Raw genomic sequence first — 26,826 nt, forward strand, 5'->3', positions numbered from 1 at the left:
CAGTTAAGTGGATTTCAGAAGGAAAATAGTAGATGGCTTTTCTTAGCCCACTGTATTTCTACAGTATTTTAAAATTTTCCAGTGTACTTACCATCAGCTAAAATATCAAAAGCCAGATATATCTGACAAGGTAAGGACACCACATTGCATTCCTAACAATTAAATTGTTTCTTCATAGACATTAAATGGTATTACTCAGTTACTGAGACATACAAGGAAGTATCTTAAAACCAAACAACTCGCAATGTAGGGCACTCTAAAAACAAAATAATTACATATGCTAACTATGACTCGGTATGTTAGCATGATGCTAACCTGATGTCTCGGGTTCAGAGGCTGTTTCCTTTGGTGTGCTTAAGCAGCTGCTGTTCAGGTGTGGGAAGAAAATATATGTAGTAATGGCTGAGATTTAGTCTCCTGTTTGGGAGTGGGGGAAATAAAAAAAAAAGTTAACCTTGCTTGTTTAAGCCAACTTTTATTAAGCTATCTTAAATGAATGCTTAGAGAACATAGCTGTATACAGTAACAGGGGTTAGCCAGCATACTAAAGACCTTCAGTAGAATTAGTAATTTGTTTCCTAGTTCTGAGACTGAATGTGAATGTGTGGAAAACCAATATGCTCTGGTTTAGTTTAGTACTGATAGTTACAGAACAGCTGGCAAAGTCACTAGCTGACTTTATGATCTTGGTATTTATCAGTCTATATTTGCAGAGATACTGATACTTACTTCACTATCAATCAGCAAAACAATACTGCATTTGAAACTGGGTAATTAAAGCTGATTTCTTTTGACTTGAGCTAGATCTTCTGAAACCGCTTGTAACATTCGTTCTGTAGCTTTCTTCAGACTGTTTGCTGTTTGTATGGCATGATCCAAAGCAGAACTTAAAATCTGTTGGGATTAATAAATATAGCCTTGTTAATACTGAAGGCAAATATTTATGTAGGTATAGAATAGAAAGTGATGTTTAATTAAGGATCTATGTAGCATTTTCACTCTGAATACATGTTGAGGAGTGTAAATTCCGAGTCGTGATAGACTGTTACAGAATTCAAGTTGGAAATATCTGTTGTTTATTTTTCTCTTTAATTGTGTAATCCTTTGAACTGAGGGATATTTATACCTTTCTACAGTAGGAGCCCCAGTGTGGTGCATGTTGGTTGTACTGAGAAGGTTTTCTTTTGGTTTTGATAGTGATTTGTATGGCTAGGGTGTCATTCTTTGTTTCAGTATATGAAACACAATTCCAGAGGTAAGATCCAGTTCTCCTTTTCTGTCCCTTTCACCATTTATACAAGGACTAAGTTGTATAAAAAGTCTGTAACATACTCATATGAAGTAATATGCTAATATATAAGCTAAAATACTTGTTTTTTTAACTCTATCCTGCCTTAGCCTCAAATAGACTAGACATGCTTAGATTGTAATAATCAATTTAGTAACAATGGAAATGTTAAACAGTGCCATGATGTGGGGATGTACTCTTTCTGAGATAGTTCTGTGGCTTTTTATTTTCACTCTGAAGTCTTACATTTGCATTGGAATCATTGGTGTTTCTGATGTTGATTGCAGACTTGCTTTGGGCAGACTTCTTGCCAGGTAAGTCTTGATGTGAAAGGATAACTTTGTCATATGTGCTTGAATAGCAGGTTTTGGCAGCCTCAAAGTTTTGCCTAAAGATAAGATGTATAGAATAAAATACAACTTTATTAAGCAAAAGAAGGTCTAAACTACGAATATATACACCTTGATAGCATACTTGGTTGCAGGTTAATTTTACAGTGAGTAGAATTTTTCATTTAATTGTAAAACACAGTCCATTGAAATTTGTGTTACATCTGTGGTGCAGTAAGACAGAAAACACTCCAGGATGCAGAGTCAGGAAATCTCTCATAATAGCATTACGTTCTTGGTTCTGTACCCTCTGTGAGTGGTCTATGCCATTGATTCTTAAGTGCAGCTGCTGTACTTCCAGGCAATTACTGCTATTGAGTAACGATGTCAAACTATGGTAACAAAACTTGTCTAAGTTAAGAATCCATTTTACTTCTCAGATTCCCAGTGTAATTTAATGCTAACAGTAGTTAAAAGTAGGACTGTTACTTATAAAGAAATAGGTGGTACAAACAGAATTGCGTCTTAAATAATACAGATGTGCTTTTGAATCTGTAAATGGGAACATCCTCTTAATAAAGCGAGATTTTTTTTTTTTACTAAATGTATCGGCTAAAGTCATCAGATGTTGACTCTTCATTAAATTAGAAAGGTTGAAGAACTACTGTAAGTATTACTTACACTTGCTTTTAGGGTAAATATTAGAATTTTACTCAGTAATGAAATTAAAATATACAGCATGCACACAAAAAGTAAAATATTCCTCCTGCTTATGATATTGGTGTTTTTTTCCAATGCTGAATCTTCAACAGTGGTATTTTCTGTTTACTACATATAGTTATTGCTACAGCTTACCTCTCAGAAAGTCTGTTTACAAGTTCACATGGCTGTTTATTTTTTTGAGCCTTTTGAGTGGAGATTCTTCTCTCTGAATAAGCTGGAGTCATTGAGGCCATGTTTAAAACAAAAGCCAAAAAACTTAATTTTCTATGTATTTAACATTTTTCTCTATTTAGCATAAACAAAAATCAAGTAACTATCACTGCTGAATAAAACTTGAATCTGTTTAAGATTTTTTGCAAATGAGGGCAGATTAACCTTTTTGGGTTTGCTGCTGAATTTTAGTTCTATGACATACGGTATGCAGATTTACATTTCTTTTCATACAGTGAAAGACTGCAGGGGGGAGTGTGGAATAATCAGACTCTCATAATCCTAATAATTACATGACTACTACTTTGACGTACAGTTTTACAGTATTCATATGGAGAAGTAGCTAATCCATACTTTCTTCCCACTGTAGAAAACTTATTTTTTTCTGTGTGCAATTTCTTCCTACAGTAGAGAGAGGAGTCTGGGTAAGTGACTTTAAAAGCTAGATGTTCAACACTTTATTTTTTTTTTTTTAAATTAGGCTTTCTTTGATTTTGCTGTATGTCTTTAGTACTTGTTTACACTGCATTAGGTAACAGCTAGGACTGAAAAAGTTGGCACAGTAATGCCCAATTTTAATGTTCTTCCATGTGGGACTGGTAAATTGTATTCCTGTCATAAATGAAATATGAAATAGACTCCTCTCGTAAAGAATGAGAGAAGGTTAATGCTGTTATGCATGGGGATTAAACTTGGCTAGGTGTGTTAAAGTTGGATTTGCTGATCTTGCTCTACAAGATCTGTACACATCCACTGTTGAGCTACAGTGCTACTGATTGCTAAATACTAAACTAAAACTGGCCTGACAGATGTGCAGTGGAGCTTTCTGCCCCTTAGAATTTAGCCTGTGGTTGGTAATTATTTCAGTAACACATCATACTTACAGGTTGAACCAGAACTTTTATTTCTACGTAGGGCACAAGACTGAACAGAGTCTTTGTAATTCCTGAGTTTAAATTCATCTCTGCTTTCTCTAGGGCATCTGCATCTACATCCTGAAAACAAAGACATGTTGTTTAGAAAAACAAAACACTATAAACAAGAATATTTTTGTAGATTTTAATATTTTTGCAATTGTTATACCTTTTCCCTCTCCACATAATCTTGTATCGAATGTTTTGTAACTTTCAGTTTCACAGTTCACAAGTGCCTTGCTTTGTGAATCATAGGCTGAGATGTCGTCTGAATCGCTGCCTAAAATCCCAAAAATATATTAAAAAGGTCTGAAATATTAGAAATTTTGGCCTGTGTCCCTAGGTAATTTTTTGGCTTTCAGTACGGTCATTTCTGAGCCCTTTGCCCTTCATCTACTGCGATTTGAAGTACTTTTTCTGCCATTGATCGAAATTTAAAGATTGGGTTTCAGTCCTGACTGTAAGCCTCAAATACAGATTTTTTTTTTGGGTGGTTGTTGTTTCTAGTCCCAGAACCATTTAAAAAAAGTAAAAATTATGCTTTCCATCTCCCTTAGGTGGTTCTTTTGAAGGTTAAAATTCCTACAAGTTGAAGTGTTACTAAAATAATACAGCCTAAGAGGAATGGGACAAGAGAATTTGGGAGGATCTAGTATGGCACTGCTTTAGCTATTGCATAAACCAGTACTGGCCCCAGTGTATTCTATTGAAGTAAAAGGATATCATAGAGAAGCCAAGGGCAAAAGGTAGACCAAAGTTAAGAATAACCTACATATGCAGACTTAAAACTGAATCTGGGACAACTCATGCTATTCTCTTTTAGTTGTTGGGTACTAACACCTCCTAAGTATTCTGCGGTGGAAGGATAAAATTGGGACGCTCTAAGAGAAATAAGTGCTGACAGATGCTTAGTGAACCTCCAAGAGCTGGAGTCTTGGATGACTTGACAGCTGACTTAACTAGCTCACAGTAGTCTGCATGGGCTCTAGTTTGGATTCTGTGAAATTATATTATTAGGAGCTGGACTAAGGAAGGAGAATGTTTCCAGTCTGTGTCAGTCCTGAATGGATCAGAGATTTAGGAAAACTTTTTTCCTTGGTTTTCATGTGGAATAAGAAAGTTGGATCCAAAACCTTAAAGTGGTAGTACTGATATGAAATGTTTCAGTCACCAAGTTTGGAATCTCCTTCTAGAACATGAAACAAATGCACGATAAGGAGAAAAAGCAAAATCAAAGCATTGTGTGCACACCTATGCTTTTGAAAATGTTAGTAGTAGAAATATTTGGAAACTTAGCTAAAAAGGTGAATCAGAATTAGAGTAATTCAGGTTGGATAGGGCTTCTGGAGATTGTCTGGCCCGATCTGCTCTCAAAGCAGGACCAACTTAATGAAGTTGCTTAGGACCCTGTCCAGTTGAGTTTTGAGCATCTCCATGGATGGAGATGTCACAGCCTCTATAGGGAAAACTATTTCAATGTTTGACTAGACTCAGAGTTAACTCTCTTTACTCGTATCTAACTGGAAATTCTGTTGCAGTTTGTCTGTTGCCTCTTGGTCTCTCATGGAGACTGCTGAGTGAATTTGACTTGATGTCCCCTCTAGTCTTTTTTTTTTTTTATTATTCTTAGTGTCTTGTGCTGTGGTAAGCAGTAACATCTGTTAAAACTAGAAAACAATTTTCATGCTGCTGAGATGTGACAGGAATGTATTTCTTAACAGGATTCAATAGTAGGTACAAGTTCAGTTTGGACTCTTGTATGCAATCACTACTTACTCAGGTTGGTATCTGATAAATCAGTTGGTTTTCTCTGAATGAAGAGTGAACATGTTCCAGTTTCCCTTCCCTGGATGTTTGCATTTCTTTGAGCATGAAAACAGAAGATCTTAATTGTATCTTAATACCTGTATGATGAGCCTTATGAGCATATTATAATAATGTTTGATGACTACTTAGTTGAGGCAAAATCAAATTTACCAATAGAAAAAACTCTACCTGTATCAATTACCTCAAAAGGTGGCAAGTAGAAGCTTAAATTAAAAACTAACCAGTTGCAAAATAATGACCGCTTTAGCTAAAGGACACATTCTGAGAAAAGGACTCTTGACTTGCCAGAGCTGTTAAACATGCTTAGAAATAGAAGTCTCGATTATCACATCTTTGAATAGCTAAGTAGTATGAAATCCTATCTATTTATATATGTGTTCACATATGTTGTATCAATATTATCAATGGTAAGGATGATATGGTTTCTTAGTAACTTTAAGCTATTAAGGTTTTAATTTTACTGCTGTTAAATAATCAGAATATTTGAATACACCTTCTGACAGAACAAGAATGAAGTTTGTTTGCCGTATTTGACAGATGTATTTTCAACTTAGGGTATATAGTATCATCAAATTTATTTGGAAAATTTTCTACCCACTCATGAAAACAATGATCAGAAGATTGAGCTAACTTCTTTTAAATGACAAGAGGTGGGAAAAAAGGAAGCTAGGCGAGTTTTACTAGTTAAATATCAACATCTACTCTGTAAAATAATCTGAGAGCATATTTAGATGTGTTCTACGCTGCATGTATGATAAGATCTAGCTTTGGATGGAGATATAATTTGCCAAAATTTCAAACTCCAGAATAACCTATGTAGAATCACTTTAACATGCTGACGTTTCTGTAAGTGAAACTTTACAGACTGACCGTTACACTTGAAAAATAGGCAGATGTATCAATATGCTTTCCTTCCAGGCCTACCAGATGAGTTTATGACAATGATAATTTCAAGTATTTTTCATTGCTGAACACTTTGCAATCATCCCAATTTGGGATGCTGACCTGCGTTGCTGAATAGAGAAAGAAGATAAAGCCTCTTCTCTTTAATATTGTGCCATTTTAACCACCATAAACCTTATACTGCTCCACTGAGATGGAGTACTTTGTAATATGGATATAATCCTCTCTTGAATAAAATTGGTGGGAGTTCTGCCATTTCTCTGGTGGTCCGGTATATCCACATACTTTATGCGATTAATGTAATAAGCTTGAAAACAGATCATCCTCTCACTTTATATGCATTAAAGACATTACTCAGTGTTTCATGCAGATTCCAATATAGAGATATGTTGGTGTACATGCATGTATCTGTTCACTGAGCTGAAAACCATGTCCATGACTAGCCAAAATATGTAATACACTTACCCTTTCATACTTCTTTCATCGGCATTAAATTTTTGACTTAATGTACCCTGACAATGGGATGCAAGACTATCAGCAGCATATTTTTCCTCAGGTAAAAGGAATTTCTGTTGCACCCAGAAGGCAAAACAAATTTATGTAAGATTGTTTGTATTACTGTGTACACATCAAACAGGATAGTGTGAACAGTGGCATCATTAGCACATCACTTCTATATCGCTTTTAGTTGCCATCAACTCTACAATTTGGTTTAATCTATTTGCAATTCTAACTGTAGAACAGACTGGACAAAATATGAGTACTGTTTTGTCTGTGAAGTTAGAATTCAAGACAGGTTTTCATGTTGCTTTGAGAAGGATTAGCATATATTAATTTCTTTCAATGCCTTACATATTTTTGTAGGCAAGCAATTTACTGTAGGCTTTTGCTTTCTGAAGAAATAATAAATGCAGGCTAGTAAACACAGTTAAGTATTTCCTTAGGAAAGCAAATTTTATCACACTTTTAAAAAAGTTTGAGTCTTTCCTTATATTTCTTGTTTGGAAACCAATTCAGCAATGTTATGATATGCTGTAGTATCTCAAAAGCTGAATCGTCATACTGTGCAAAAACTGAAGAGAAAAATGTTGCATCATCTCAAAGCTGAGCAAGTTAAGTTTAAAAAAAAAAGTACATAAACAGATCTCATACCATTAGGTTGGAAGCATGCTTGTTTGCTAGCAGACCTCCTTTTCCCAGAGGCTCTGTTACTCTTCTGGAAGTTGATTCATCTCTCTCTTGTAACCTTAATTGGTTAAGGGGAAACCATTTATTTTTCTAATCTCATTGAGATGATTAACACCTATGAAATATACCATCTCTGCCCTCCTGGGGAGTACATAGAATTGTTTCACAAAGTTTCGATGGCTAATTGTGTAAATACCTGCATCGCTCTGTTTTCTTGTTTAATTAAAAATGCCACACAAATTGGTGTATATTTTACTGGCACTGTACTTTGACTAGTCATTCACATCCTGAATTTGTGTGGTTGCAATGAATTTTGTACAGAGGTACAATTTAACTCCTGGCAAAAGTGATGGTAGTGTTTTGGCTTCAGGAAATACTTTGAGGTCTGTAAGACCCAAAAAGGTAAGAATGCCAGGCTGGAAGGAATTCTTGGGTATGTAGTTATAGAATTCTGTAAACATTTTATTCTGGAAATATTCCTGTTCTTTCAGAGATTCCAGACATCCCAATTTTCTGTATTCAGCAGATAATTTTAGATAAATTTTTATAAAAAACTCAATAGCTGTTTCAAAGTTTTCACTTACATGTGAAGACAAAGATTGCACTTTTTGCTTTCTAAAGAAAATGGATTTGTTGGTGGGATTGCATCAGTTGTCTGACTCTTTTCTGCCTCCTTGTGAAGAAATGCAGTTTCGATAGGTCTTCTTTCTGGAGGATCAGCAATGCTTGAACTTACTGAGCTCTGTACAAAGGAACCGTAGCACAGATACATGTAGTATGTGGTCATTGCATTGCAAGTATCTGAGTGTCGTTTAGCTTGGGATTCAGAGAAAAATGTTTTCTAAAACATTGACTATGAAAGCATTTGGTGATACTTACCTGTAGATTTGTAGAAGGCCATAAGATATTTTTTGTGCATTTAGGATCCAGGACAAAATATTACCATACTTAGAAGTAAAGTCAATTTTCTATAGCACAATAATGTTTTTGGTCTTCTAGTAATTCTGCAGATTAATCTTGGACAAACCAAGTATTTCTTCCAACTAAATGACAGTAATTAATTCCCCAGAACAAAGACAGCATTGTAAAAGTTAAAGTAGCTGCTCATATTTTCTTACTCTTAAATAAATGCTTTTGAAGCTAGAATTAAGAATATTCACTATGGTTGTGTTTTTATACTTAGATTTTTTATAATAAATATTATGAAGTTAATATTTCATAAAAACTTTTTGGAACATGCTATCTAAAAGCGTCATGCTCTTATTAGAGGAGAACATAGAATAGCACTACCATGCTGAGGTTCTTTGAACTTGCATCAGTAAAACAGAATAATGTAGTCTTTAAATAATAAAACTCAAGAGTTACCTCACAAAGAGAATATGATGATTGGGCAGATTCATAGGAAGTAAGCAAAGATGACAAGTTGCATTTGCTGTCATCAGTTTGTTCTTGGATGTCTTCAAGCAGCATGCCAAGTCTAAATATTTCCCCTTCCACCTTTCTAAACCCAATTGCAATACACAGTTAGTGAAACCTGTATGAACTGGTATTTTATTTCTTGCTATGATAACCATATTGGGCATTGCAGTACACTTCTCATAGGAAAAAATAAATTAATGGAGTTCACTGAGTCCCTTTTCAGAACTTGAATTAGTCAATTAGAATAGTAATTATAACTAGGATATGTAAAGTCCAAGATGAATTTTGGCCAAATCACTTCTAACTTACCATATATGACATTATCTTAATGTCACTTCAGAAAAATTCTAATGAATTAATGCAGTAAGTTGCAAGACACTCAAAATATGGAAAAGACACTCAAAATATGGAAAAGACACTCAAAATATGGAAAAGACACTCAAAATATGGAAAAGACACTCAAAATATGGAAAAGACACTGATGTACTACTTAGCACATATCTTCTAACCTTTCAGGATCAAACTCTCCGACGTTGTAGTTGTGCAGCTGTAAATTATGGTGCTCTTCTCTAGCTGTTAAGTAATTCTTTTCCAAGGCAGCAAGGTGTCTCTTCAATTGATTTAATGCCTTCACCAACAAGAAATAATTCAATAGCAAATGTCATTATGATTTAGCAAGCCATAGTGATAGCTGCTTACGCTATGTAAGCCAGGTGCTACTCGCGGTCATGTTGGTAAGAATTTTGCTACTGCTCTGAATTGGAACAGGACTGCATCTTATACGTGCACCTAGTACTCTGTGGTGTCCTACTATGTACAAGTAAAATACTAAACTATGACTTCTGAACTGATACCCTACATCTCAAAATTTGTAACTTACATGACAACTTAAGGCCTTTCACTAGTAGTTTGGAGGTGTAATTCTTAAAACAGATTTAAGAATTCAGCTACCTACTGAACACCTTCATTTTTTTCTCTTACATTTATCATTTCAGTCTGAGACGGAGAAAAAGAGTATTTTTAAATGTCTGTTTGAGGAAAACATGGAGTATCTTGCAAGAAAATTATGGGTCTACAGCCATTTAAAGTGCATTTTAGATAGGTGAAAATACATAAATTAATTACCAGATAGTCGTCTTGTAAAAAGAATGTCTCTTGGGTCATACGCTTGGAGAAGTTTTCCACCTTCGAGACAAAATATTAGACTTTTATTTGGGATTTGAAAAATGAATATGCCAAATGAATATAGAATTTGAGCATCAGTGCATAGTATATATTGAAGCAGAGTTCTTTACCTTCTTTATCAATTGATCTGTCTGATCCTTTAGTATTTGAGACAGTTTTTCTCCTTGTGTTAGTTCTGGCAGTAAATCAGAAGGATTTAGACAGCATGTTTCTACTGTACCAGCTGCTGGTAATGCTGATGCTGTTGTTCCATGCTGTAATCCTACATAATACAAGATAAGATAAAGTAATTGGAATTTCTGCCCAAAATATCTGCCCCAAAGGGCTATCAAATTACATAAAATAGTAATTTGCATAGTTACTGTAATTTTATTTACTTGCTTTAGACAAACCACATGTAGATTGTATAGGGATAGGAGCATGTAATGTAAAGACTTCAGAGGATGTCCCAGTGTCTCCTGAGTAAATGGCAATGCTGGCATTTGGAAAATCTGACTGAGGAAGTATCTGTTAAAATAAGAACTTTGGTTATAGAAACAATGTATCGAACACTTGTGGAAATAAACAAAAAAAGCAGAAATAACTCAAAATACAAAGAACAAGTTACTGGTATTAATCAAGTGTTTATTATAAAAATACTATATAACTTTCTCCATAGTTTGATATGTGTAGTGTCTCATTGTATAAATACTTCAACTCTGAAAATCTAAAGAGGATTTTTATAAATGAGAAGTACAATATGAAGGTGACAAAATAGTTTTGGGTAATATTCATAGTCCTGGAGATAAAGGAGATTGAATCCTAAGGTAAATCCCTCAAAAAAATATGTCTGTCTTTGAATTCAATCTCAGATGGTCTGTATGATTCTGGGTGTCAGCGTGCTGTGTCTGCATCTTGTTTGCAGCCAGGAAATAATAGGGAAAATACTAAAACTTGTTACATCTTAAATGATTTACTAAGATAAAAATCTAGGAACAGACTTAAGCATCTTGTCACATCCCTGAGTGAACTCCATGGCAGGGCATGAAATTGAAAAGTTATTATCTAATTATTAACAAACTTCAGAAGAAATTTACTATAGTAAGGGAAACAGTGTTGTCAAACAAATCCTTTAAAAAGAATTAACTTGCTAATAAATACCAGTATAAATAGCTAAAGAGTGTTAACATGCAAAAAAAGGCAAAGATGTCTTTAACATAAACACAGGTACAATATAAAAAATATATTTTTAAGAAAAACTTTAAATTTTGTACTTTTGATGAATTTGAACACTTACATATAATATTAAAATAACAATTTATATTGAATTTCCTAATGATTTGATAGGATGCTTTATAATTGCAAATAATACTCCAGAGCATCATTAAATATTTGGTAATGTAAGTTCCACAGAAATTCAGTCCCACAAAATTTTATTTGTGAAATCAATTGTTGACTAAAGTGATATACTCACTGATACCTATAGATTGCCTGCATGAACTAGTCACTCTAAACTGGACACATAGCATCTTAGGGTAAACATCACTCTACTAAGTAGCAAGAATTTCTTAAAGCACTTTAATTACCTCTAGCTGTTGCAACAGTTGTGGAATGCTCGTTTCCTCTTGACTCTCTATTTCAGCAGAATTGAAATAGTTCTTATTTTCTAGAACGTTGTTCACAATTATTGATTTACTTAAAACAGGGAAGGACTTTGTTCTTTCAGCTGTGGGAACTGAGTTAATATTGTCGCTTTTTAGTACTTGAACTTCTGAAGCAACTCTGGAGAAGTCAGGAAGGCAGTGGTGACCTTGGCCATGTCTGAGCTCGTGAGGTGAAACTGCTTTCTTAAAAAGGGCGCTCTCTTCTTTCATGTTTTGAAAGATGCGTGTATCTTCCTTCTCATTAATCAATTGTGAATTTTCTTGTCTGCACTCAAACTTAGCAGTAGAAAAAGTAGGTTTCTCTGAAACACGTCTGTTTTCATTTAGTGAATTGTGGGTTTTAGCACCAGTGCTTATTTCCTGGTGCTTTTCTAAGTGATAGTCTTCAAAGTTAGTTGCCCATTGTTCATATGCTAAAGGACCTTTGACATGTTCTGAAGGCTCAGGTTTGTTCAGAGTGTCATCAATACTTTCAGTAAATGATGTCTCTGGTATTGTCTCGCATTCAATTAACTGGCATCTGCTTATTAGCTCTCCCTTAGAAAAATGACGCAAAAGGACAGTGGACATTTTTGAGTGAGTTAGATGTTTGCTGTCTGGTTTGCTAAACTCACCAACAGGTAATTCCTTCTTATCTGGAAGTGAAGCTTCCTTCATTTCAACTGAAATTCCTGTTGTTCCTATGGCACCTCTGTGGTGACTGGAGAATTCTTCAGGCTGTCGAGTTTCATAATTTGCTGTTGCTTTTATGGTTTTGTTATCTTCAGAACAGGATAAGTTTAAAATACCAGAAATACCTTTTGTACAGTCATTCAAATTATCTGAATTATTACTGTATTTACAGGTTATTCCTACATCTCTGTAATAAGGTAAGTTGTCTGGTTCGTCATTGGTTGCATCTGTAATACAGCCTAATTCATCTGAAAATGAACTATTCATTTGGGTTTTCATCCAGTCAGACACTTTGTACTTTTTCATAGTCTCCATATCCAGTTTACATAGAATACGAATGCCATTGCTTCTCCACTGTTGGACAGAGCTCTTGTTATTGTGTGGATCAAAATCTGTTATGTAGGAGTAATGATTTTTATATACTTAAATATATTTGAGAATAAGATCTACTTATGTCTTGTGCCTGCTGTAGGTTTCTTAGGACCATCCCCCTGACATGGATGTTTTCTTTTCCTATTTACGCTAGCATAAGTCTGGATTAACTACTGGAGGAAACAGAAAGCAAAAACAAGTGACAAAAGCATCGGGGGGGAAAGGAGATCTGAGTTTAGCGCCAGGTAACTGTCCCTCCGCCGTGTTACAGACGGCTTGGTAAACAGAGCCAGAGCCCTACTAGCATGCGACCTCAGTGACGGGAGGGGGAGAAAACAGAATTTCTCACACTTTACCTCACCGCTACAAAGTGTTTCTTCACCTTCTGCACCAGAGAAAAGTCACCGAACTTTTTTCATTTGCTCCCTCGCGTTTTATCAGATAAAATGCACTGAGCGTGATCTCCAAGTAACGTACGGTCTTGTCACCTTCACGCAGTAAGGTGAAGCAACGTCTCCGCACTCGCTGTAGGCAGGAACAAAGCAAACTCACACCCCCGTTTCCTATAAGCGCTAGTATCGCCGCCCGGCCGTGCTCTCCCGTTCCCTGCGGGAAGCGAAGTCGTGCCGCTGGTGCTTCCACTGCGCCTCCCCGTACCGGGACGCTCCGCTGTGCTGCGGCGGGGTGGGAGCGGCCGCGGCTTCCCCTCCTGCTGGATGGAACCCGAGCGAGCGCTGTTCCACGCAGCCGTGGCGGTGCTCGGGTGCCAGGTGTGCGGCGGGCAGGGCGCTGCCGCGGTGTCCGCTTGCACGCCGTAACCTGAGCGCGGCTGCCGGTACGAGGGGGCGGGGAGAGGCGGCGCGGCCCGCGTGCGGGTGCTGCCGTTACGGGGCCGCTCCTCAGGGAGGCGCCCCGCCCCACCGCCTGCCCCCGCCCCCATTGGTCCGTCTGAATGATGCGGCCTTCCGGCGGCGGGGCGGAGCGCGCGCAGAGCCTGCGGCTGGCGGCGGGCAGCCGTTGGCAGCTCCGCCCGTGCGTGAGGGCGGGCCCCGCGGGGCGGGCGGGCGCGCGGGGATTGGTGGGTTCGAAGAGCGGCTGCGCGTGGGCGGGCACCGCCCCGCGCTGCCCGCTGCGGCCATCCCTGTGGGAACGGCTCCGGCAGCACCGGGGCCCGCCGGCCCCTCAGCCCGCGGCCGCGCCGGCAACTCAGGTGAGGCGCGGCCCCGGGCGGGAAGGGGCGTCGGGAGGCCCGGCCGCTCGCCGCCCGCTGTGGAGTCGGGCAGCGGCGGCCGGGGCGGGAGTGGTGTAGTGGGCGCAGCGGTGAGCGCTGGATGCCGGGAGAGGGGGCTTCGCGGCGGGGGCCGAGTCCTGTCAGCACCTGCTAACGCGTCGCGGTCTGGGCGGCTCCGGCGGCCGCGCCGGCTCCTCCTGTCCTGACTTCCTAAGGCTGCAGCGGCCTTTATCGCAGAGCCGCTCCTGAGCGGCCTGATGTGTTGGCCAATAAACGTGCCGTGTAGGCAGCTTTGGAAAGCTGCTCTTGCTATGTGAAGTCCGTATTTTGACTTCAAGCGGTACTTCTGGCAGGCGTCGAGCTCACTTCTGTGGAAACAAAAGCAAGACATGCCTACCCAACCAGCCTTTGTTGATTGTAGAGTATTGAGAGATCACCCTTGTTTCTCTAGTGTGAGTCGGTAGCAAAAAGGTATTACATGAGATATTTTTAATCAGTTATGTTGCGATTAACAAGGTAGATAAGGATGATAAATAGTAAATACATTTTTTTTTAAGAGGGGGAGTGAAACAGGAAAAAAAGGACCTGCAAACATACCGTGAAGAGTGAAGTATACAGGGATCAAGCTCTAAACTCTTCAAGAATTTGAGTTAGAAATTATGTTGTGGCATGTTTAAACTCAAATTATACCAAACCAGGTCTTATTTATCCACTAGACTGTAGCCTTTCCTAGTGTAGTTCTTTCCCTTTTGCTTATTCAGTTTAGATTGGAGGAGCATAGTTAATCAGGAATTCTTTATCCTTTTATTGATCTGATCGCAAAGACACAAATTGTACCCCACCTTGAAGTTATGGCCTTTTTTTCTGCTTTAGAAGCTTTTTCAGCCAAAGGTGCTGTTCCTGTTAGATTCTTGCAAGCAGGCTGCAGGCATCCTGGGTTGCCATGGAAAGCTGCGCAACCATCTCAGAATATAGAAGAACGTGCCGAGTCTTGCATCTCAGAAAGATCAGTTAAGAGATTCCAGTGCCTCCTTAAATTTTGTCTGAAAACTTCATATGTTTTGTTTAAGAAATAATTTTATTAGAGGTGAAAATGTCAGCAAAAAGGTCATCCTGACAATGCAATCCTTCTAAATTCATTGTTTGTATTTTTATTTTGTATTTAAACTAATTTGTAAGGCTGTGCTAGTGTTCCTTCTTACTAGTTCCATTAATGGTTACTTAGACTTCTGAACTCTGGTTATGCATCTCTCTTTGGAGGAAAGGACTTTATGCTTTCTTTTTTTATTACTTCCGTATAAAGCTGAGACAAAACTTACCTGAAACTTGAGACAACATTATTGAACTAGAGGAAAGCTATGTAGTCTTGTCTATTGCTTTATTTAAAAAGCTGTTGTTTTAACATTCTTGCAACTCTTTCAGGCAGCTTAAAACTATTTAGGATTGTACATTACTGCTACTCTTGCTGGAGAATTACTTCAGAACTTGATGATTATGTTAAAGTAATTTTTGAAAAGGTATTGATAGGCATTTTACTGTTTTGTTCTTTTGCTCTTATTGTCACTTTACTTAAATTGTTTTTTTTTTTTCTTTTTTCAGAAGTATTTAGAGACAACAATTCTTTCTCCTCTTAAACTTTCTTTTGGTAGTCAGCAAGCTAGTCTCTTCTAGTGTGAATGTTGAGTAAAAGCATTGCAGAAAGATAGAAAACTTGTTTATTTCGGCATGTTGCGGAGGAGAACACAATTTTGAAAATGAGTCTTACCTCCTACACCTTGTCAGGGTGGGAATTTATTCTTATTTTGCTAGAAGTATTTCTAATGTCAATTCTCAGCCTTTTCTTGTCAACAAATGACAGGAGACCAATTTTCTAAACCAGCGTTCTTCAGGTCCTCGTGCGCAATATGATTTGGAGAGCAGCTTGGCTCCCCATTAGTTAGGAAGGAAAAGTTTTATTAAGAAATGGGTGGTTTTTTCTAAAAATAAACACTATCTGTCTGTAGCTTTAACTATAGAACATGTGTTTCTTAGTTTATACAGTTTATCTGGATTCTTCTGTTTTAAGCAAAACCAGTCATTTTTAGTTACTCCTAGTTTTCCACTTTTTTAAATTTAATAGCAAAGATATTTGTACTTTCCTCTTTTTGTCATTCATTTTTTTGTAGCAGTTGTGCGGTCAGTTTCGCTTTCCACAACTTAGTCATTCTTACCCAGATCTGATAACTATGGTCTTGGTTTTTGTAGTCTTTAAGGTTAATGTCATAATGAAATTGTTTTGGGAGTAAGTATTGATCTTACGACTTCTGAAAGATTAACCTGTTATTGCTATTACTATTCCCGTGAATGAAAGAATAGAGATCAGGTGAAGAAAAAAAACACCTTAACTTTTATTTAGGTGTTTAATAGCAAGTCAGCTATACAAATGATTGTGTTAAAACAACTAAAGTATTATTTTGTGGAAGACCACAACATTAGGAATGTAAAATACAAGAAAAATAGAAGTGGAAAAATTGGTAAGAGGTGGGCTTGAAACGTATGTATTATTGAACAGGTGGTTAATGTCAAGCTGCCTCTTGGGACTCAAATTTGGCAGTATTTGAAGAATACTGTTCTTGTTCATACAACACAACTTTTGTGTATTACAAACATTTTACTAATAGGAATGAAAAAGTTCCATGCAGCTGAGTTACAGGGAATACAAACCATACATGGTCTACAAAGAAGCCTCTCTAAATCTTTTTTATTTCTTTACTATTTCTGTTTACTACATTTTTTTTTCCATCATTGTGCTGGTATACTGTTAGGAATTTTGTTCCTCGCATGAAACACTTTGCAGGCTGTACCCTACCTAGTGACCATTGGTTTGTTAGAGGAGAGGATACGCTATTGTGACCAGTAGTATTTGTGTGATAATGCGTATATATAATGGATAAATCTGTGGGCAATGGGGGCAAATGGAATCCAGTTCAGTATACATTATTACACAGATTGCAAAAAATGCATTGACTAGCTTCTGAATAGATTTGCAGCTGCTTCCCAAATGTTAGAATAAATATGCAAAGCAATTTACAACCTGGCACCTCAACAAACACTGTTTTTCCTTAAATCTACATAGGTGATGTGCCATAAATAAACTGTATCTGTGTCTATAGCAAGCAAACAATAAGAAAAAACAAGTGTTTTTCTCACTATTGTATGTGTTGATCCTGTACTTTTACAGCTTTTACAGGTTGTAGCTGTATGTTGTCCAGCTGTAGACTCACAGTTGAGAAGACAGTTAATACTTGCTGTTAATACTTGAGAATTGAGGGGCACAGGTGATGCACCAAGCAATGCTGCTGGCAATAAACTATCGTGAATCATTTCAATTGTGTAACACAGATTCTATGAAAACTACATCTGCTCGTTGCAGGATAAAACCTTGCTGGAGTGGTAATGAGTTGTTTATGCTGATGGCTTGCTTAATCTTTGAATGAGCATCACAGTGCGAAATGGGAAATTTGATATAGCAGCTATATTGCTTCACTTAAATTGCTGTTGTGTGTTACTGCCTGTGATTCTAAGAATTTTTTTTTAAATGTTTGTGATTTATGAAATCTAAAGATTCCTTTTCCGCTCTCTCTGCAAGATGCTTGTGCAATCTGTCTGTCATCTTTCTTTTACTTATCAGGATCTCTTTTTAAGAGATGTTATAGGCCGAGAAGGAACAAGAAGCTAAGTGGAACATTTTATTGGAGAGATTTCTGATCAACTTCCTCTATCAGCTTAAGTACAAATAGTCAACATTTTGTGCTGTACTTTTCCCATCTGGTGTTCTTTCACATCATATAACATGCTCCATTTCCCAAACTGAAGGTACTTGAGTAAATGTCTTGTTGGCTGGGAGAGTCCTGAGATCTAGTATGTTATTTTACATGATGAGATTGTCTCTAATAAGCAGAAGGAGCAATGTTCAAATATGCATTCTGAACTTGGTAACAATACTCTTACTGATTTTGTGGTAATATGATTTAAACTTACACTAAGAGTAAAAGGATCACAAGTTATTACTTTGTTGTGAACTGTCATTGAAGTCTGTTGTGACATTTAAGCACTTTAAAATTGTGAATCTCATGTCCAGTTGTGGGATACTTGGAAAGAAAGCAGCACAGTATTTGTTTTCAGTCTGTGAATGACAATATATTACAACTTGGAACTAATTCTGATAAAAAAATAAAAATGAAGGAATTCTAATACTTGAATGTATCAAATATGTGAAAAATTATCAGCTGTTCTGACTTTGTTTTTTTAAGGCAAAGAGAGGGTTCTGCTATCTTCTTGTATCTGAAATCTTAATCTTGTTGCATATAGAATTAGTTTTCAGTTGCCTGATTAGTTTTATTATGGGGATATCAGTGTTATTCTGCTGGCACTTTGTGTTCTCTTCCTTTCTTATTTTGTCAGAGTGTGGGATTGCCTTACTTCAAGATTTAAAGAGATGACTTACATAAACTATCTGCAGGAATACCCTTATAATAAAAATGCTTGTGGTTACTTGTGTTAGCTACACCCAGTTCTTTCACTTGCACACTAGACAGTAATTACGTACATTAAGTAGCAAGCTGATTTCCAGCTAAATACTGATTCTCTTAGAAAAAGGATGTTCTACTCTGGAAAGATACTCTGTGATAGAGGCACTGAGAGGTCCACCTCTGCATTGTTGAACACTGATATTTAATACAGTCAGATATCAACCTAGGATGTGCATTTGTTACTTCTTTGTCTTGCTCTGCTTAGTGGAAGTATGTGTGCTAGCTGTTTGTCTACGATAATTCTAAGACTGTACGTCACTGTATGGCCTGCATCGTTGCCAGATGCCTTAAATATTTCTATTTACAAACCCATACTATACCTTAACTATGCCTAATAGGGCACCTTCGCATTTACTAGAGGTAATAGAGTTGGCCTGGAACTATGAGAGTACTCTGAATATACTAGTAATGAGGATATATGTTTTTTGTCATTTAACTATTGTATAATTTTCCTAAGTTTCTGACATCTCTTTCTTAATTATTCCATTTTAAGGAATATATTTAATATATTTAAGGAATATATTCAATCTGATTGCTTGGTGAAAACAGGATGTTTAGTGTGCGTAGAGATACCAGATTCTGGCCAGAAATGTTCCTTAACTGAAAATTTTAAATTTTTCTTTAGGTTTTGGCTTGATATATGTTTCTTTTGTTGCATAGTATATATGCCGTTTTTATCTGCTGCTTGGGTGTTTTGTATGAAAGGAAAAGAAAATCACCCTTAAGAATGCAGCCAAGCTTCTTTCTGACTCAGAGAAGGAAGATGCTTCTGGATTCAGTTATCGTGGTTGTTTGGAATAGTTTTTTAATGATCTGGCAGAAATAACTTGTGTCATTAAGACTGCTTGAGTTTTAAGGTTGGTAATTGTGAATAATATTGAAAATAATGCTAGGCAATGCTTACTTGCTAAAGGAGGCATTTGCACAACCCTTAGCAACAGAAGGGAAAAATGAACAAAAAGAATATACAGAGTTTAAAAGGCTTGCCATGTTGCAGATTTTTAGAATTACTTAGAGCCCCAAACACTCTGTTAAACTAGGTACTCCATAAACAGAAAGGTAAAAATCTCCTCCCAATGTACAGAATAAGTGGAAAGTATATACCTGTAATGCTAGAGGGCATGTAGAAATGCTCCTAGACTTTTGTTTGCCTTTAACAGAAAGTTGTATAAGCCAGGGCATCTTGTCTGCTATGCCGAAAAGAGAGGTGAGTGGGGGGGGAAATCAAGAGGATTTAGTCTATGTGAAAGGGCACAGAGGAAATGAACCTTCTCTTACCTGTATTTAGAACCCACCATGCAGCAAGGGGAATTTGGGTTTAGGTAACCAAAGAAATAAAGGAAACCACAAACAAACAACATTTTTAGAAACAGTGGTAAATATCTCTGCTGTTACCATGTCTGTCATAATGCAGGACCTTATTAGCAATTAGATAATAAATGTTGGACTGTGCTCTGGAGCTGTGTTCCTCTAGCATTGAATTCAACTCCATGCTTTCATTTTCAGCTGTGAGCAAAATTTGTCTCAGAAATGCTCACCACCTATTTGGTTTGGTTTTTTGTTTGTTTGTTTGTTTTTAAATCATCTCATGATTTAGAAGAGTCTAATTGCTAGGACCTTTTCAAAACTTTATTTAAAAATATAAATAGAATTTCATATACTGGTGTGGTTTATAATTATGTATTTAATCTTGTAAAGTTGTTGTGCGTTTTTATGCAATATTGTCATTGCTTTGTTTCATATAGTTATTAATATTTTCAATAAAATTCTTTTACAGTCCTACTTTGGACTACTTTGGGCTGTTCTGTGCATACTTGTGCTCCTTTGTCACAAGGGGGTTTCTCTTCCTGAAGTCATATTGATGACTAAATTAAAGTAAATTGAGTAAATTAAAATACTTGGACAAAAAGTCTTTTCTTCCATTTGGGTAACTACAGTGCTAGAAACAAACTGGGGAGAGAAGTGATGAATAGAATCAGTTGGATCACTCAGGAGTTTGTGACAGATAATGATAGTATTTGTGTCACTTTTCATTTAGCATTTATTTTAATTTTTTGAGGGGCAGTGTCGTGAGTGTCATAGCTCCTATTATTAGTATTTTTCTACTCTTTTATAACTTCTGTGCTTCTGTTAACTGTCTAGAAAGACTGCTGGTTATACTGAAGTAATTAAGTCTTGGGCATTAACTGGCTAAGAAGGGAGATGAAATAATTTCAGATAATGGAGTCAAGTTTCCATACCTCAGCATAGTAATTCTGTTCTTTTGATTCATAAAAGGTAGTTAGCTATGCATTGATCAGTTCTGGTAATAAAATGCCTGTCTAGTCTTATGCTGTCAGTTACAATTTTCTGATTCTCTTTCCAGCAAGGAGCTGATGGTTTAATGTATAAAAGAGAGCTCTGTCCACATGGTTTGGGGAAAGGAGAGGAAACCTCATATTCCTTCTGCTATGAGTATCCTATAAGTGAAATTCCAGGCTTGTGAAGCAGAGGGTTGGTAGGATTCTTATTTTGTTGAAAGAACATCACATGCGGCCCAAAGCCGATATGATACCCACCCCTTTCACCCATTTTGGGATTGTCTGCAGTATTCCCTAATGTGTCTTAGTTTCATATGGGCCCATATTTCTAAGTCAGCATGGTAAATATGATTGGGGTGGAGAAAGGTGCATCTGAATCAAGAACATTATACAGTGGTATTAATTTATTTGCATCTTGTCTGATGAGTCTGAAAGCATAGGATGTGTTAGGCTGGGTCTTTCCCATGCTCTGTAGTCATTACAAGCTCTGCAGAATCTGCTTAATTAGACTCACACCTAGGAGGAGTCTCTGAGGTAGTTGTTTACAAACCTCAGCTTTTCTCTTCTGTCCTTTAGATGCAACCCATTAATGTCTGATGTGAGCTGCACTTGGATTGTATGCTGGAAAGTATACTTCTGTGCTGCTTGGCTTGTATGCTGCTAAACTGGTCCTTTAAAAGAAGCCCGTGGTTTATTCTGCGGCTATCTGCTCCTTATATAAATCCATGAGGAAAAAAAGGCAGTATTTCAGAGCAGGTATTGCTCCACGTCATCGGTGACCCTGAATAAAACCTCAAATTCACTTTGTGGGCGAAGGTGGTTTCTGTGTGCTGTCAGCTCATCAGCTGTTGAACTTCTGTTGAAAGTGGTGCAGAGAGGAGGTGAAGCTTCCAAGAGTAACCACGCTGGCCTTAGTACAGTGTTTCTTGTATCTGCATGATCCACTCGCATGACTAGTCACTTGTACTGTGCTCAGGGTTTGGAAAAAATAGCTTTTTCCCAACATGGCACACAGTTATTTTAAGGTGTGTTCACAGGGGCATATTTATTACTACAGAAATGCTAATAAGGATGCTGTTTAATATGTAAATCCAATATTAAACTTGATACAGAATTTTAAGATGGTGGGGTGTTTTTTGGCTCATTTTAGGCTTATTTGTTAATTCAGGTGAATTTTAAAATTATCCCTGGACAGCATTGAAAACTAAAATTATGGTTTGTCTAGTTTTGAGTATTCCTTGTTGTACTATTTGTGTTTATATGCTGTTTTGTCTTTTGAAGGTCTGGAGCCAAGCTGATTTCTGTATGTCAGTTACAGAATCGTCACTATATTTTTGTTGATGTTTATAGTCTGTCACTTTCTTCATAGGGTATGCAAAGCACTCTTTTGGTTTTAGATAATTCAGTTCAAGCTTCTTTTCCTTTTTTTTTTTTTTTTCCCCCCACCCATGCTTTAGCCTCTTCCTGAAAGGAAATTCAAACTTTGCCCTGATCTTGAAACAACAAATCTCTGTAGCTAGTTTTGCTAAGGAAATACGATTTGTGCAATTGGTCTACCTCTGTACTTTCCTCTAATAGCTTTTGAATCTCTCAGTCAGTGATGACTTCGTTTGGCACAGGCTCCTTTCCTATAGCTTTGTGAAAAATAGCAGATGGGTAGAGAAGGCATTACTTGACTGTCTCCTTTAGGGAAAGACAGAGAGAATTGAACTGTTAGATACTGTTTGTCAGCCCCCAAGTGACCAGTCAGCCATGAAACTAAAACTGTAACATGTAACTGTAAGATGAAGGGATCTACTGTAGATGTTCAGTGGAACTAAGAACTGCAGACTGATTTAAGTGCAAGTGATTGTCTACCACTGTGATAATTCAAAGTATGTAATCAAATCTTTTCTGAAATGGAAAATGCCTTAAAACGTGAAACGCTTGTCTGAAAGTTGCAATAACGAGGACAGCTTGCATAACAGGCTTTTGAGAAAGAAATCATAGCTATTGTTTTATTGCTGCCAGGGACTTGAAATATCTGATCAGAATTGAAGATGGAGGAAAAAAATTTCTTCTGTAATTTTTCTCGAGGAGGGAGTGAGCCTCATTCGAGTCTTAGCATATATATCGCTGATTCAGTTCGGTGATGCTAATGGAAGGCTAACATGTACTTTCTTTGAATGTCAGCCCTTAGGCCTTGGTTCCCTTTCTAAGAACACTGATAATAATGTTATGAAAAATTCTGATGAAGTGCCAGCATGATGGAGTTTCACTTTTTAAAGCATTGTTGCGTGAGATTCCTTTCAGAATGTGACATCAGTATTTTACCATAATTTTAAAATGTTATTTCATTGTAAAATTTTCAGAAATTAACTTAATAGATTTTATGCAATTTCAGAGAATCAAGTTAAAAGTAGTTTCATAGAATTTAGTAAGGAATTTAGTCTTAAAACCTCATGCCATGCAAACCCCAAGCTTCTATATCTATATAGCTTCTATATAAATCTGGGATTTAATAGAAAAGAATGAAAAGTGACTTTTTGAGAGTCATAAGTAGATTTTTTAGATAAAGCATTGAATTGAGGCAAAGTTAGCTTTTTACTGATGGTTTAATGGAAGATCCTTTAGCTGTTTATAGACCAGGTGGATAAGCTCTACCTATGGCTCACCATTTTCTTCTAATAAAGAGTTGATAATGTGCATGTTTTGTCTATTGTGGGCTATAAATTGGCTACCACATTTGATTGCCTAACCTCTGCCTTGCTTTATTTGATATTGGGGGTGGTGGTGGTTTTGGTATCATACTACTGTGTATTTAGTAATACCAGTTTAATTTTCCACTTCTGAAGAAGGCTCAATCTTTTCTCTGTGTGCTTTTTTCTGCTACTTTGAAATTTAAAAAAAAAAGCTAGGACTTCCCACATTTGATAGCTGGAATAGTAAAATTGTGCATTTTAAAGTTGTGTATACAACTTCAATTTTCTAATTATGCTTTTCCTGAACCGCAGAACTTTAACATGGGTATGGATTTTGCATTGTTTAAAGGTGTGGAGAGAATAAATTTGAAGTAGCTGCTTTGTATTAATGCAAAATTTCTTCTGAGTAAGCATCAAGTGCTTTTTTCATGCTACATGAAGTTTTAATTGGAAATGCAAGTTTAGGGGAAAACCTGTTTCACTGTTAGGCATGTGATAGAATAGAACTTCTCCTGATTTCTGTTAATTCACTAGGCTTTTCTGCTGAAGTACTGTGTCCTCCGAGTCAGTTTGATGTTGATGACCAGCTCAGGAAAGGCTTGGTTACACAGAGATATTCTGAATAAAGGTGCATCAGTTGAAAGAGCAAGGCTTAGTTTGCTGCAGTGTAATCCTCCCAAGGCCAGTTCACACCTGAGAGAGAGTGTCTGTGGAAGGGTTCATCACTTTCCACCTCTTAAATTTTGAATTCACCACTCTAATTAAATGTTTTCAGTTTGTTTACTGATTACATGTTGGTGTGGCTGAATGTATAACTTGAGATCCTAATGAGTTACGGGTGAAGGAAGTGAGATATGAAGACCAGACCCAGTGATATTTGTTGGATCTGTGATCATGATGTGTTGGCCAACTTGGGTGTGTCCATATCACCCTCCCAAGGCCAGGAATGTGCTGTATGGCCAGAAAGGAGGGAAGAAACCAGGAGTAGTGGTTCTAGGTGGTAGGAGATGGTGCATCAGTCAGAGGATGAGGTTAAGTATGAGGCTAGAAATGTAGCTCAGATAAAATGAAGTTATAAACAGCTGTGAAATGTACTGCTAAAAATAACTGATATTTAAATAAGTACAGTCATTCTGATGTACTTTTAAATATAAATGTTTGGGGTTTTTCTTAATTAAATTTGGCTTTTTATTTTTAAAAAAGCTTTTTAAATTATTCAGTTAATTGCAGTTACAGTATAAATATACAAATTACCACAGTCATTATTTCATGATCTGTGGCAGTTGCCAAAGTACAGACTTTTTAGTTTGTGGCATGTAGTAATTTGCACGAGTGTATCCATCTACAGAAGAGAACTTTTTGCATTTGCTGAGCAGCAGGAACGTTCATGGATGATTGCTGTAGACTGGGTGGCTTACAGCTATCTGCTTGTATGAGTTACCCCATTTGAGGTTCGGACAAACTTCCGGAGAGTAAATACCTGTAACACAGTCTTCCCAGTATGTGGGTTGCAGTGGTATTGTAAACTGTATGTGTCACACTTTGTAATTGCAAAAAATATACCCACGCCTACCTGTCGATGCCAAATAGTTCTAATGATGAGCATGGAAAGGCAAAATAGTTGTTTGACTGGAAGAATGTGGATGGTCTGTTTGAGGGGTACTGTCAAGGTAGAGTATGATAGGAAGAATGAGACTTGAGAGCTGGTACTTGGTAAAACTAATGAGAGGAAAAGGCATGGCCTACATCTACAATTAAAAATAGAAGGGGTTGCATTTTCTTCTGGTGACAATCTGAGCTCTGCTCTTTTCTTTTGACATCTCTGTAGTCTCTTGATGAAATATGCATTTGTGAATTACGCTGTATGTTTACTTGCAAAGGAAGGTAATATTGGTACTGAGCAATAAATATGTCAACTCCTCTACTAAAAATATACTTAAAAGCGGGTAAACTTTTGAATACAAAGTTTCTTTTCTATTAATCTTTTCCCTGCTAGCCTAAACACGTCTAACGTCTTAAGTGCTGGCTGCTGCAGTCCCTTTGAGTTTGGAGCTCATATGACAATGCTGCAGCATTTTGGAATGTGAAGCCAGTGTTAAAAAAAAATCAAAACTAACACTCCCCTACGTGTGTGTTGTTCCCCCCCCCCCCCCCCCCCCTTTTCTTTTGGGAATGAGGAGGGGAAAGGGAATAGAGCTTAAACCTCTGCTGGCTTCTGTACTCATCATGTTCTGGGTGGGGTGATCTCCAGAATGGATCATCTCCAGATGGGGTTGTGTCAGCCAGTTCTGGCTACTGTGGCACTTCAGCTAAATATCAGGGTTTCGGCAGTACTGGTTATGTGTAAAGCAGTTTGTGATCTGGTTTATATTATGCCTGTCATTCTGTAGCTTTTATCCTTTAAGTTTTTTGCTTGGAACTTCATGAGACCAAAGAATAACAAGGGTAAATTACTCAAAATTTCCAACAGAAAAAAGAATGTTTTCTTCGTTAAACCTTTTTTGCTTTCCTGCTTGCCTACAGGAATTGCCATATGCATGTAGGTTTTGGCTCTGGCTTTAAGTTCTTGATTGACGCTTCCTGCTTGGTAGGAGTAGCGTTATGCTTTTACATCAGCTGCAAATGATTATGAGTTATTAACTGACTATGAGACTTCAAGCCAAGCATCTTGTGTTCCCTTTGCAGAAACGCAGCTGAATGGACCTTAAAGGGCCACAGATGAAAGAACTTGAACACGTTTCTGAAGGTTTAAGATGTGTCTGACAGTGACCTCCTTATCTTAGTAATAAAGAAGAGTTTTTCAACAGGAGCTTAGCATATCTTTACTCCAGCTTATTAATACTGACTGGAATGGTGTTCTGACAACAATTCTCCATAGTAAAGTACTTACCCTGCTACAGAACAGTATTATTTTCTCTGCTGATAATGCAACTCAATGGAGGAAAGTAATGTTTTGATAAGCATGCGTGAAGATCGTTCCTTTCATGTGCGATACAGGTAAGAATGTATTAATTTTAGTATGGATGAGTAAGTGCTGTTAATAATAGAAAACTAAACAAGTCGCAACAAATAGTTTGGTATTCCTATTACTAGTGTTATTGAAACTGAAAGCTTAAATAACTTTTTTCTTTTTTTGATTTTTGAACTATGAACTTTTGTTATATGGTAGATTATATAAAGTACACAATTATATAGTATTGGAACTGTGTGTGGTTGCAGAATAGCACACGATTGTATTTCTGGTAGAATGATATGAAGTATGATTCCTGCATGGTAATACCTGCTCTCTCTTCTTTTAGCTTTTGGGCTGCATATGCAACTTGTTGAGTTTTGTCTGCTAAAGTTCTCTGTGCTTGTCCCATTATTGCTT

General features: G+C 37.1%; 2 protein-coding genes across 4 annotated transcripts in view; one reads left to right on the forward strand and one right to left on the reverse strand.

The window, feature by feature from the left end:
* Positions 1-286: 286 nt before the first annotated feature.
* On the reverse strand, positions 287-12,925 carry AKNAD1 (AKNA domain containing 1). Of its 2 annotated transcripts, XM_075760099.1 has the most exons (15): positions 11,552-12,925; positions 10,364-10,493; positions 10,097-10,248; positions 9,927-9,986; positions 9,311-9,429; positions 8,748-8,883; positions 7,967-8,124; positions 7,347-7,440; positions 6,660-6,763; positions 5,241-5,326; positions 3,634-3,744; positions 3,435-3,545; positions 2,473-2,554; positions 1,535-1,676; positions 287-894 (listed from the first exon to the last, which is right to left on the reverse strand). In XM_075760099.1, the coding sequence occupies exons 1-15, from the start codon at positions 12,614-12,616 to the stop codon at positions 775-777; spliced, it is 2,670 nt and encodes an 889-aa protein (XP_075616214.1). In that variant the 5' UTR covers positions 12,617-12,925; the 3' UTR covers positions 287-774. The 2 variants fall into 2 exon arrangements, with proteins under 2 accessions (XP_075616214.1, XP_075616215.1); XM_075760100.1 differs by lacking the exon at positions 3,634-3,744.
* A 739-nt stretch (positions 12,926-13,664) lies between these two features.
* GPSM2 (G protein signaling modulator 2) overlaps positions 13,665-26,826 on the forward strand; it is a 30,692-nt gene continuing 17,530 nt past the window's right edge. The window contains exons 1-2 of one of the 2 annotated variants that reach the window (XM_075760105.1): positions 13,665-13,883; positions 26,142-26,453. In XM_075760105.1, coding sequence (XP_075616220.1) covers positions 26,392-26,453 — 62 coding nt within the window. In that variant the 5' untranslated portion in view covers positions 13,665-13,883; positions 26,142-26,391. The remainder of the gene's footprint in view (positions 13,884-26,141; positions 26,454-26,826) is intronic. The other variant, XM_075760107.1, reaches the window with a different exon arrangement.

This window comes from Balearica regulorum, chromosome 8, assembly GCF_011004875.1.
Source record: "Balearica regulorum gibbericeps isolate bBalReg1 chromosome 8, bBalReg1.pri, whole genome shotgun sequence".
Taxonomy (NCBI): Eukaryota; Metazoa; Chordata; class Aves; order Gruiformes; family Gruidae; genus Balearica; species Balearica regulorum.